Here is a 12,085-nt window from a genome sequence, read left to right on the forward strand (position 1 = left end):
GTTTGGGGCGGGCAGGGCCGGGGGGTGAGCAGGGGCCGTGAGCCCGTGGGGCGATGCCAGGCCCTGGGGGGAGCGGAAATCCTGGTTTGTGCTACTTTTTCTGCCTTAATCTCTGCTGTGGAGTGCAGGGCTGTAGGCTTTCAGAGCAGCTGGAGTTTCTTGCTTAGCTTTTAGTGGAAGAGGAAGGGAAAGGTTTTTTTCTTTCTTTTTGTAGCTTCTAGAAGCAAACAAGTCTTTTGGCATCTTTTGTAAAAGCGGAGTTACTGCCATCTTTGTCTGGGGCTTCGGCAGTGCTTTGACTGGCTTAGTCAGTCTTTAAAACGACATTTGGGTATTTCCAAGGGCAGGAGGGGGGCAGCGAGCTGGGCCGGGGCACAGCCTTACCTGCTGCCGATCGGAAAGTAAAGCTGAAATTGCTGTTTTCCCCTGTGGCTCGTGGAATTCTGTATTTTATTGATCTGAATTTGTCGTTTGGTGACGTGTGGGAGAGGAGCTGCTCTTAGTGTGATTGAAAAGAAGGGTTGGCAGGAACAATTGGAGAGTGAAATTGATCTTACAGTAAAAACATTCTGCAGTTCAGTTCTCCCTTTCTAAATAGCAGAAGCTTATCTGGACTGACAGTTCCTGAAGCGTTTTTTTCCCCTCACAGAGGAGTTGCCTGCTGATTTGCCAGTAGCATTTATGTTACCAGCCTCTTATGCTTTTAACTGGCTCAGTGAAATCACGATTTTGTTTTCAAGTACTATTGAGCGATGGCAGCTGTAGTTGCTACACAGATACCACTTCTGCTGTAAACTAAGAGTAAAGGAGGTTCTCAAAATCTTCAGCAAGGCAAGTTTAGGGTCTTAATGAAGATAGAGAGCTCGCTTCTTATTTGGTGTTTGTTTTCAGTGCTGAGTTGATGATTAAGTGAGGGCTCTGTGTGTGTAGTCAGCCACAGACCAGATTTCTGCTGTCTTTTTTTTTTTTTTTCAAATTAGGATGTGGGTAATGAGGGTGCTGTGTGGTTCCCCTCTCCCACCAGCTGATAGGAAGCTGCATTGGAAGGTGGTAGTGGGAGAAAGAAGATCATAGACTGTGACCTCCTTAAATTGTTAGTAAATTCTCTTGCACGTGCTCCCCTTTAAGATTTGCAGAGAGGATATCAGCACATTATCAGCGAGTTTTCAAGATTTCATAGGCATCACAGCAAAATATTCAAGTGAATTTAGAGGTGGAAGAATTGGTGTGTGCCAAAGGAATGCTGTCATCAGCTGGAGGGACAGAAAAGAAACAAACACATTCTGCTTCTTCATTTATTTTATAAGGTCATCATGGAAGAAATGCCTTGTGGGCTGGTTAGGGAAAAGAGTCAGCCCTTCTGGCTGTCTTATTCAGTACTAAGAGACTGAGGTTGTGAAGGGCTTTGGAAGAAAAGATAATTGAGATGGAGGCAGAGAGTCAGAGAAAGGGTTACTGTGGGCAGGGTGGCAAGCTAAAAATACATTCTTTGCAGCTGCGTTTTGAGTAGGGCAGAGTTGAGCGGGTTTGTAGGGTAAAAGTGATTGCAAAACTGAACTACAAGTCTGAACAAGGGCTCTAGGTCTGAGGGAATGGTGCCTGGGAAACAGCCCAAGTACCTGTCATAGAAAATATTCAGGTATTGGGCCTGAGAGAAGTAGTGGGGAGAGGCTTAAGATTTTAGCTAGGCTTTACTTCGAGGAGAGGGCACAAATGTCTAATTTAGCTGACCTTGAAAACCTACTTCTAAAACACAACCGCTTTGCCCGGCTCCTGTGAAATTTCACACATGCATCTCTCTCTTCTGGCTTTTCTCCGGCAGATATTTCGTGAAGGTAGCTTGGGCATGGACGTTGTGGCTTCTGCTGCCCTTCATCACACTCACCACCTACCAGTTTGCCCAGAGCAAGTTCCTCTATGGTCCCACGAAGAGTGTTTTGATGGTGCTGCGGCGTCTCAGCGCGCTGCTGGTGGGTACTGCTGTCTGGTACGTCTGCACCGGCCTCTTCGTCTACATTGAGAATCTCACCGGCACGTGCTCTTCCTCGGGTAAACCCGGCGAGCCTCGCCGGCTGTACGCCACCAAGCAGGAGTGCCATCACGACAACGGGATCTGGAATGGTTTTGACATCTCGGGGCACTGTTTTCTGCTTTCGTACTGTGCTCTGATGATTGTGGAGGAACTGGCTGTGCTGGAAGGCTTGTCCATAGACCAGAACTCTAGGCTGCACGTTGTGATCAACAGCCTGTTTGTTTCCCTGTGTTTTCTCACCATGATCTGGGTGTTCATGATCGTCTGTACTGCCGTGTATTTCCATGACTTCAGTCAAAAGCTTCTCGGTGTGCTGATAGGTCTGTCAGCTTGGTATGGGACGTACAGATTTTGGTACTTGAAACCCTTTTCTCCTGGACTACCTCTTCCAAATATACCTTTGAGTTCAAAGAAATACAGTTACAGCAGATAAAATAAGTTGTAATGGGTTCGGATTTTGCTTTTAGTACTGGAGTAGTCGACTGTAGGAATGGTTACTGTATTTCCACTGTAAGGAACAAGGTGATGGGCTGGAGGAAACTGAACCTGTACTAGCTGATGGCTGGCGGGTGGTAATGGGCTGCTTCTTTGGGTGGAAAAAAAAATTTATATTAGAAGAGATCTGCTCTTGTTTAGGAGCTACTGACTGGCATTCTCAGCAAGGAAATCAGAAGTTGAATTTGTTTCTTAAAAATGGAAGAACAGATGCAAGACTGATAGAGACCTGTGCTCTTAAAGAGCTTGACTGATCTCAGATTAGTTCTTCCTTCTTTTTGATTTATTTATGTCAAAATTTCATGGATGAGCCAAACCTCATACTTCTGTTTTTTAATATTCCCATTCTATTGCCTTGTGGGAAAGCTGTAATAATGACAGTGTTGCAAAAATATTGGTACTCACTAAAGCAGTACATAGTTCTGTTGTGAAACTAGAACATCTCATGTTATCAAGTGTTAAGCACGCTAACTTGTCACAAATGCTTCTTAGGTGTCTGCACCTTCTGCAACAAAGGGAGTAAATCTGAAATGTCATGTCTTAACCAGACTGTGACTCAAAATTCATGCCTGCCTTTGAAAAGGAAACCCTTGAAAAACAAGCCTTAACTTTCTCCTTAGGTGAGGTATCTAATATTTTGCCATTTTGTTACTGAAAAAAAAGAACAAACTCCTGCCAATTTTGCTGAAAAGTCCAATATGAGAAGTGATGTTTTATTTATTTATTTTTTTAAAAAAATCTTACAAGTTGCACACTTTGCAACAATGAGTACTTTGTAGTGTATTTCTTCTAGAAGAGCAGTGAAATTCTGATGTGATGAACAAGTTAGCTTAACCTGCTGTCTCTTGCGTAGTCTGCTTGGTATTGAATGAAGTACAGTGTTTCTGATAAGAGCTGCAAAGCGGTGTGCTTGAAGCAATATTTATTCATGCTTATCCAGTAATATCAATAAGCTACTTAATTTTGATTGCACGTAAAGCTGTGGCCACTTTTTAAGTGGCTGGAAACCCACTACTGAGTAAAACACTACTACTATATAATAAATTGGTATGAGGCAAAATGGGTTTGCTCATCATATCAGCCAGATGTTTAGCATAGTTTTTATCTTGAAAAGCTTTTTATTGTTTCATAAAGGCTTATTCATGAAGCAGTTGCACAGAATTTGTTTGACGGTTGTAGTCGTGAGCGGGACGGCCAAAAACGTCTGTGGGCAAGGCTGTAGACAGTGATCTGTCCAGAGTGGTTGACTCCAAGGTGATTGTTTTGCTGAATATAGGGTGTGATGCGCCATAGTCTAATCGTGACGTGTTTCTTTTTGCCATCTCAACAGCTTTTTTCCAGTAAGAGAGCATTTGCAACAAATACAGCAGGTTAATTCCCTGTTTGTGGTCTGCCTTTGAGAGCTGAACTCACCTGCGTTGCCACTGAATTCAGCGGCAAGTGGGAGTTGTTCTCGTGTCCTTGGAAACTACCAATCGCCTCTGAGAAAGAAGCTGTTCCAGGAGGTTTTGTATTTTCTGTCAAGCTCTTCCTTTTGTTTTTGCATTAAATCGCCTTTTAAGCAGACTATTTGGAAAATTTGCACTGATTAACTCATATTGGGTTTAACTAAATTTGTTTAAACTGCAAATTCATTTGCAGACGTTCTTTTGATGTAATGTAAGCCTGCTCCCAATAGAGTTAAGCTAGACCGCAAGCCACTTTCACCATGAAAAAGGATTATATACCCAGAAGGTTTTCGATTAATTTCATTAAAGCTGCTGTTTTAGGTTATCTTTATGTAACTTTGCCATATAGACAAAGCCTTGGAACGTGCTGTTTAGTTGAACCAACTGAGTTGCTGAAACTGTGTTCAGTTTGACAAATGGTTTGTGCAATCACTATATGGATATTACTGTCCACTTGTAACCAGTGTCATACAAACTTTTTATTCTGGAAATAATGTGGGATGTGGTTATTCTCAAAACTTTTATTTAAGCAATGAAAGAAGAACACTTCAAAACTTTGTCAGTGTTTGTGGTTTTTTTGAGAATCTGTTTCTGATGTCAGTAAAGATGCTGCTGCTGCTCTTCACTTCCCCAAATGATTTACCCTCCCCGTATTTCTGTGACTACTGAGGTGTGATCAGACTGACATTGATAATTCTGCAGTTTTTGAATGGGTCAGTGTAGCAGCAATTCTCAAGAGTACAGGGTATAAAAAAAAGCCAAAACAAGCAAAAAGCTGTGCCTGACTAAAGCAAGTTTCCTAATGTGTGCCTGTTGCACCAGGCAGTGGATTTTGTAGACACAGACAGTTGCTTACTGTAATAAAGTGAAAGCCTAATCCACTGAAATAGATGGGAAAATCCCCGTGGGCTGTTAATAGTGTGTGTGAGTTTGGAAATCTCAGTGTACGTGTCTTTCTCAGTACCCAGAGACCGTGTGCCAGCTGCTGACTTAGAAGGTTCCCTTCTGCTCCAGACCTTTTCTTTGTCCTGTTTGACTCTGTTTCAGAGTAAGGCTTTGCTTCCTTACGCTTTTAAGTGGAAACTAAAGGTAGCAAATTGTGAGGGTTTGTGTTTGCCATCACCTTTATCTGACTTCCTTCCTTGTCCCAAATACACTTTTAATATTAAATTAAAACCGCTGCCTCTCTACAACAGATTTGCAGCCAATGAGAAAGCGCTGTGAGTAGCTTGATTTGATGTCCTGTGCCAATGGCCCAAATTAGTTGTCAATGAGTATTATTAACTTGTTTTGATTTTTAAATTACCTAGGGAATTTTTCTCTCTGGCATCTTACATATTACTTGTTTCAACATATATTTACTCACTTTTCATTGCCTGTGTTGGTCTAGCCTGTTTTGAGGGCTCGGTATCACTCCTGTCCCAGAAGCAGCATTTGGCCTGACTGATGTGGCTGAGGCAGGTCTTGGTGTCTTAAACATTTTCCTCTGCTGGGGCCGGCAGGGAAGGGAGTTTCAGCTGGAACGCAGTGGGAGGATTAACTGGATTAGGATTTGTTTCACTCTTCACTTACCTGGGACTCTTCCAGATGTTTGCGTCACTGGAGGCAAGGTCAGGCGAACAGGAAAGTGTAGGTCTTTTGGGAGAGCCCCCTGAACAGTTCAGACTTTGAACCTATCTGAACCCAGGGCTTGATTCTTCCTCAAAGTCCTTGTTCAAAGCAAACTTGTTCTACGAATGCTCTGCTGGTGCGAACTGGTGGCGATGGTTTGCCAGTCTGTGTGTGTGTGCTGGAACACGTGTGCAGCTGCTGCAAGGAAAGAACCCTGCTGGGTGTTTGGAGCGCGGCAATTCACGGCAGAGCGAGAAACACCCGGTTATTCCCCAGGGTGCGCTCGAATGGAGGAGACTGTAGGGGCTGCTGTGACCTGAAATGTTTTGTAAAATTGGGCTTTAGCTGTGAATACAAGTCTTTGGTCACTTTTCTTTAGTGAAATAATTTCTGTTTCTTCCACTGTATCTTAAAGTAGCTCCCCTCAGCTTCTCTGCAATCACCCTTTTCCAGCTCTTTGCCTTTGATCAGCCTGTGTTGATCTCTGTTTGCTCAGAAACCTGTTTCATGGGATTATTTCTTTTCATAGCTTCATCTCGCCTCCTGGAGCACAGATTAGTAATCAATGCTCTTTAGCTCTGCTAGATCCCTGCTTTCTCTATGTTGTCTTCCCTTCTTGTAAGTATTGTGCCAAAGCTTAATTATGAAAGTAATACTGGCAAAAAAGGCTGTCGTGACTCTGAACTCGTAATTAACTGTTGTTGAAAGGATTTCGCCTGTGACTGTAATGGTGTTTACCTGGGAAAAATCCCACACGTTTAATTTGTGGAAGCAGAACTACACCCGATGTACTTGAGAGCTCATGGAAGGGAAGAGAGGATAATGTGACAATGGCATTTGGTGCATTGGTAGAGTTAGCTTTGTCCTTTTCTTTGGGAGCAAGCACTGCATTTCTGTAAAGAGTGGTTTCACCCAGGTGTTTAATAGGAAATTACTACCTAATCTGAATGTGGGAAGGGTATCTTTATGCTTAAACAAGGTATACAATGAGAACATGGAGGTTACAAGCTGGAAAAGAGATGAAAATTAGCACAGCAATTGAGAGCAGTCCCTGAAATTTCAGGCAGTTGTGTAGTAATATTTAATCTGAAGGATTATTTATGTTTAAACTACCCTTTGTCTGTCACAAAACACAGTCAGTGCCATGTGCATTGTAACAAGCTGAATAACTTCTCTGTAAAGCTTTGGAACTCTGATACAGCACAGAAAATAAACAGTAGGTGAAGAGCTTTACCAGCCTTTCACGAGAGCTGAATATCAAGGGAAGGCAGCACTTGGAAAAAATCCCTCCGTCATACTTTTCCTGACAATGTGTCCGTGGCTTAAGGCTGAAGATAGGTAAGTGTGGAACAAAAGTAATACAAATGACGGTTATTTTTTTTTTCTCCCGTGTCTGAATCCTTTTTCTGGGTTCCAGTCTGAATTAATTTCACAGTTTTAGGTCACGTATTCCCTCGATCGTGTAATTTAATGCGTTTAATCTGTGGGAAACGTGGTTGAGCGACATCCAGGCACATCCCCAACATAAATGCCAGCTCTCTTGTGCAGTGTCTTCCCTGAACCCCGCGCTGCCTCTGTTCTGCAGATCCCTCCCCATCCGTGGGGACCGGAGAGAGGAGCTGCACCGGGCGGTCACACGTGACGTGACTGTGGCAGCGACGGGCTTAACGTTGTGACTCACTGCTGGAGAAAATTCAGCTAAATAGGTTGTGGCTCAAAATAGTCAACTGTGCTGGAGAAAGCCGTGCAAAATCCGTTGAAAATAAATAAGCCCTCAAAGCCTGTTAGCCTTATGTCCGAATGTACAAAGTGTTGCACCCGAACCCAGCAGGACTGTGGTGGTTTGGGAATGGTAATGGGGGTTTGCCCCTTGTGTTCTGCAGATGAGGAAAGGGAGCACCAACTTAACAGGTGCATGGTGTAGTGTCCAAGACCTCAGCTCTTCTGCAGCTTTGCTGTAGCCTGACCTGACTTATTTGGGGTTTAGAAGAATGAGAATGATAGGGCTTTTTAGTTTTTTAAGATTTTGGTTTTTCTGTTAATTGTCATGATTTGGAAGTTGAGAGAAAAATATTGTGCCATGGTGTTATTTTGTTTTCTGGGGAGTTTTTGGTGGTTGTTTTTGTTTGATTTTTCTTGCTTGTAACCAAGAATCCTCCCTGTTTCTGTTCTGTAGTGGTTAGCTACAAGAGAATGGGAAGAAATTGCTTTTGGTAAGCAAAAATAGAAGAGCATTCCAGGAGGTTTGCGGTGGAGTGACATGACCTTGTGATGTAAAGAGCATGTGCAAAACAGCGCTTAACTATGCAGAATACTTAGTGCTATGTCAAGAAGTGCCTGCAGCCTTATAAAGCACCCTCAAACCTGGTTACACTCTGTTCTGACTGCAAAGTAGCTTTATTTGGATAACTCCTGGAGCTAAAAAGGATTTAGGTCGCGGGAGAGATGAGGTGCTGCTAGGAAGGGACTGAGACAGGAGGCAATGAAAGTAGGGGGATGGACGGTGTTATTTATAAAGAAAGGCTTCCTGAGTTGTCATTGCTCTGTGCTGTTAGTTAAGAGCTTTTTGGCAAGACTGTCTCCTTCATTTCATAGCTGTGCTTTCTCAGCAGGTGGAAATGGGAGGTGCTGTGTCCACTGATGCGGAGTGTCACAACCCCTGATGACAGGAAGATGGTCACACATCCCTGGCTGTGTGGCAGGAGGGTGAATTCAGGATAGTCCAGGAGAGAAGAAGGGGGTAGGATGGTAAGGAGGGTTAAAACAAAAAAATAGCTGAAGGTAAATCGTTGTGCAGAGGAGAAAGACACAAAGGAAATTAAAACCCAAAACAATTGCTGTGATCTCTTGAGGAGTGGGTGGAAGTTGACACTTTGCTTACTTGTTGATGTTCTTCAGCGTCAAAGGTGCACGCAAAGAGAAATAATCTGCTTTGGCGACAGCGTCGGCCGTCTGCAGGTAGAGCCATGGCTGCAGCGCGCAGGTCCCTGCAGCTGCAGCCCCTGCCTGCCTTCGCGGCAGCTGCAGTGATAGACATCTGTGTCCTGACAAAGCAATTGTTCATCTACATTATTTATGGTGTCTGTGGTTTTCTTTCTTTCTTTATTTCCCTATGTGGTGTTTAAAGCAGACTATTTTCTCTCTGTTTAGTCCTTCAAAGGAAAGCGTGTAACATGGAGAGTGAAAGACAATGGTAGTAAATATATCATTTGGGCACATTTGGAAATCATCGTGGCGGGGGGAAAAACCAGGAAATGTGTTTGTCGTGAATGTGCTTTATCTGAGAATACAGGTTCCCATGTGGTTTTGCTCCTGCTTAAAACCTTGGGTTTGGTATTGGAAATGTCTTGATCTGAAACCTCTACAACTTGATCACCAAGGCCATGCTTCAGGAAATCCTTTAGTGGTATGAAATCTGCATCTGTTCGCAACGTGCATATGCAAACGTTTTCATGCCTATTCCCACCTCTGAGTTTGAACTTTTCTCTGGGCACAGCCTGCTGAATGTGGACTAGGGACTGTATTCTGTCCCACCAAAGCAGCAGCAGCTTTTTTACAAACTTGGTTAGTAAGAGCAGCTTTGCTGATGACATGAACAGAGGTGAAATTACCCTCTTCTGTTCTGCTACACCACAGGTAACTACGGGTGTAGAGTTACAGTAGCTAGCTCTTGGATTATACATTATTTTCTAGTTCTTTGGTCACTGAGGTTTTAATCTCATATTATCATATTTTACATTGTACCTGTCCATCTCAAAATACTGTTACTGTATTATCACATATGATTTTAATCCCATATATCTCTCAAAAACATGAGAAATTTAGTTGCTATCATTGCCTGCATTGTGGATCCAGTCTGGGTGATTTTGGCTTTGATCTCAGTGACAGCAGTGAATGCCACCAAACACAACCTGCTATGAAATACTTTCACTGGCTTTAATGTTTTCTCTTTGCTGTTCTCATGTGAGGAAGTCTTTCTTTCATTTTCACAGCAGAAAGAAAGTTTCCCCTCGCTTGAAGGAGCAGCTCTTACACCACCCCTCTTTCCTCCTTAGCCAGGATGCTGAAGTGCTAACGATGTTTATTTCATTCAGAAACGGAGGAAGACTTGGCCGCAGGATGGTCAGTAGGTATTCTTAGGCGTCCTTTGATCTTGATTTCTTTGGCAACCTGTGACAGGCTCTGCGTTGTTCCCTTGTCCTCTGGCGAGCTTGATCTTTAAATCCTTTATTGTGCAGGGAGAGGTCTTCTCCATTCCTTGGCAAGCAAAGGAGAAAGCTGCCAGCAGGCTGCAAGACTGACACGTACGATTTTCATAATTGAGTCTTTAGAGCAAAACCCATAGGAGTAAAAAGATTTGAGAAGCTGTAGTTCTACAAATCTGACTGCAGGGAGCCTATTGAACAGGAGGCTTGGGAGGAAGGAGCGTGTGACCACTCCTCCTGAGCTCGCTCAGTGCCATGAAGTTCCATCTCGGAGATGCTCGGAAGGGCTTGGACTTAACAAGTGGCCCCTGATTTTCTTCCCTCTTGTAATGAAAAGTTCCGCGTTTCAGCACAGATGTAGGTTTTAAGGCCCCGAGGTGCCTAAAAGCACATTTGCCTCTAAAACACAGAGATTTTTAAGGAGAAAAATTTGCTTGGGTAAATGACTATGTGCGGGGTAAAGGCTAAGAAGGACCCTAACTGGGCTTGGATGGGGTACACAGGGGTGTTTGCAGGATACAGAATCACAGAACAATTCAGGTTGGAAAAGACCCTTGGGATCGTTGAGTCCAACCATTGACCCTACACTACAAGTTCACCCTTAAACCATATCACCCAACACCACATCTAAACGACACCCGAACACATCCAGGGATGGCGACTCAACCACCTCCCCAGGCAGTCTGTTCCAGGGTCTGACCGCTCTTTCCGTGAAGAATTTCTTCCTAATGTCCAGCCTAAACCTGCCCTGTTGCAACGTGCAACCATTCCCCCTGGTTCTGTCCCTAATTACCTGTGAGAAGAGACCAGCACCAAGCTCTCTACAGCAAAAGCTGTTCCCTCTGTTGTCCAGTGCAGCCAAGCCAGTGCTTTGATAATAGCAGTTGCTACAGAATTGCTCACCAGTGAATTTTAAGGTGTCCCAGAGCAAGACATTTGCTCCAAATAATATCTCTGAGGTGCCTCACCTGCCAGCCCTGCCCCTCGGGTGCTGCTCTTACGCCACACATTGTATACGAGCAAAGCATAAAGTCCTGGAGTGAGAAAACAGATTTTGGCTGTCATTTTCATCTTTCTATGCACAGTGCCTGTGCCACACGGCTATGCAGTGCAGTGCTCTCCCCTTTTAAATGGAGCTAGAGCAGAAAAAAGTCTCATTAGGCTCAGATCATCTAGGGCGAAAGCAACTTTTTATGATGACAGCCTGCAATCACCATGGGGCTTCTTAAAGTAACTCACTCATCTGGATCGATTGGGGTGGTGACATCCATCTCCTGGTTCATTTCAGCACGGTCTTGAACATCAATCCAGCCTCTGCTCATCACAGTAATTGTCTTTTATTGCTCTCACAGATTGCTTCTCCCTGGAGCAAAGTCCGGGTATTTTTTCATTACCGTGGCAGGGAAACAGGCTCAGCGACAGGGAGTGGCACCGTCTTCACTGCTTTTTGCTCTTGTTTAATTTGCTCCAGAACAAAGGTGTGTTAGTGAATATTCCTAGCTGAGAACTCATCACTACAGCACTGGTGGCCTCCCAGCAGCCCACAAAGGGACACGACTGACCACTCTCATGGGCTCCAAACTGACCCACGCTTTGTTCCAGCAGCTGGCTCTGTCTGGCTGTCTTACAGTAATTGCATTTTAACAGCGCACTCCAAACCAAAACAAACACCTATTTTCTCCAGTGTTTACAGTTCTGACTTTTGCTCCATCATTTAAAATTTATTCTTTGGTAAAAAAAAAAACAAAAAAAAACCAATAAAAAACAAACAAAATGAAACTCGGAAACCCAGCAAACAAGAAGGAAATAACTGACAGCGCTCTTGCTAAGCTTCTTTCTGCCTCACTCATGGGCTGAAATCCTGGGAACTGAGCACGTATTTGATCTCGTTCTCTCTGGGGTTCCTGGCACTTGATATTCCTTTCTACACCTGGCCTGTGCATTTTGTTGGCTTTTGGAGACCAGCAGGGAATGTGTGTGTAGGGCAACGGACAAAGGTGTAAGGAAGAAATCCTGGTAACGATTTCATGTCAGTGTATCTTTAACTTCTGCGGGGGGAATTTAGCATCAGCTAATGGACCAAACGAACCACGGGTCATCGTGTATGTTCTTACGCCTTTCAGATTCAACAGAAGGGATGACCTCAGGGGACCCTCTTGCCTCCCGCTTCAAAGAAATGAAAAAACACTATTTCTTCCAAAGTCGTTGATACTGTGAAGCATATACCTAACTGTGTCTGGGGGAACATGTCTGTCATGTTTGCCTCGGCAGCGTCAGCTGCAGGGGGCTGGGCC

At 43.9% G+C, this 12,085-nt stretch overlaps 1 protein-coding gene across 1 annotated transcript; it reads left to right on the top strand.

Moving 5' to 3' along the window:
* Positions 1 to 1,772: 1,772 nt before the first annotated feature.
* Positions 1,773 to 2,465, top strand: LOC104270916 (fat storage-inducing transmembrane protein 2-like; the record flags this gene model as incomplete). Its single annotated transcript, XM_009865434.1, has 1 exon — positions 1,773 to 2,465. A coding segment is annotated over one exon (693 nt), but the record flags the coding sequence as incomplete, so codon positions are not given.
* Positions 2,466 to 12,085: the final 9,620 nt, after the last annotated feature.

Source organism: Apaloderma vittatum, unplaced genomic scaffold (assembly GCF_000703405.1).
Source record: "Apaloderma vittatum isolate BGI_N311 unplaced genomic scaffold, ASM70340v1 scaffold19822, whole genome shotgun sequence".
NCBI lineage: Eukaryota > Metazoa > Chordata > Aves > Trogoniformes > Trogonidae > Apaloderma > Apaloderma vittatum.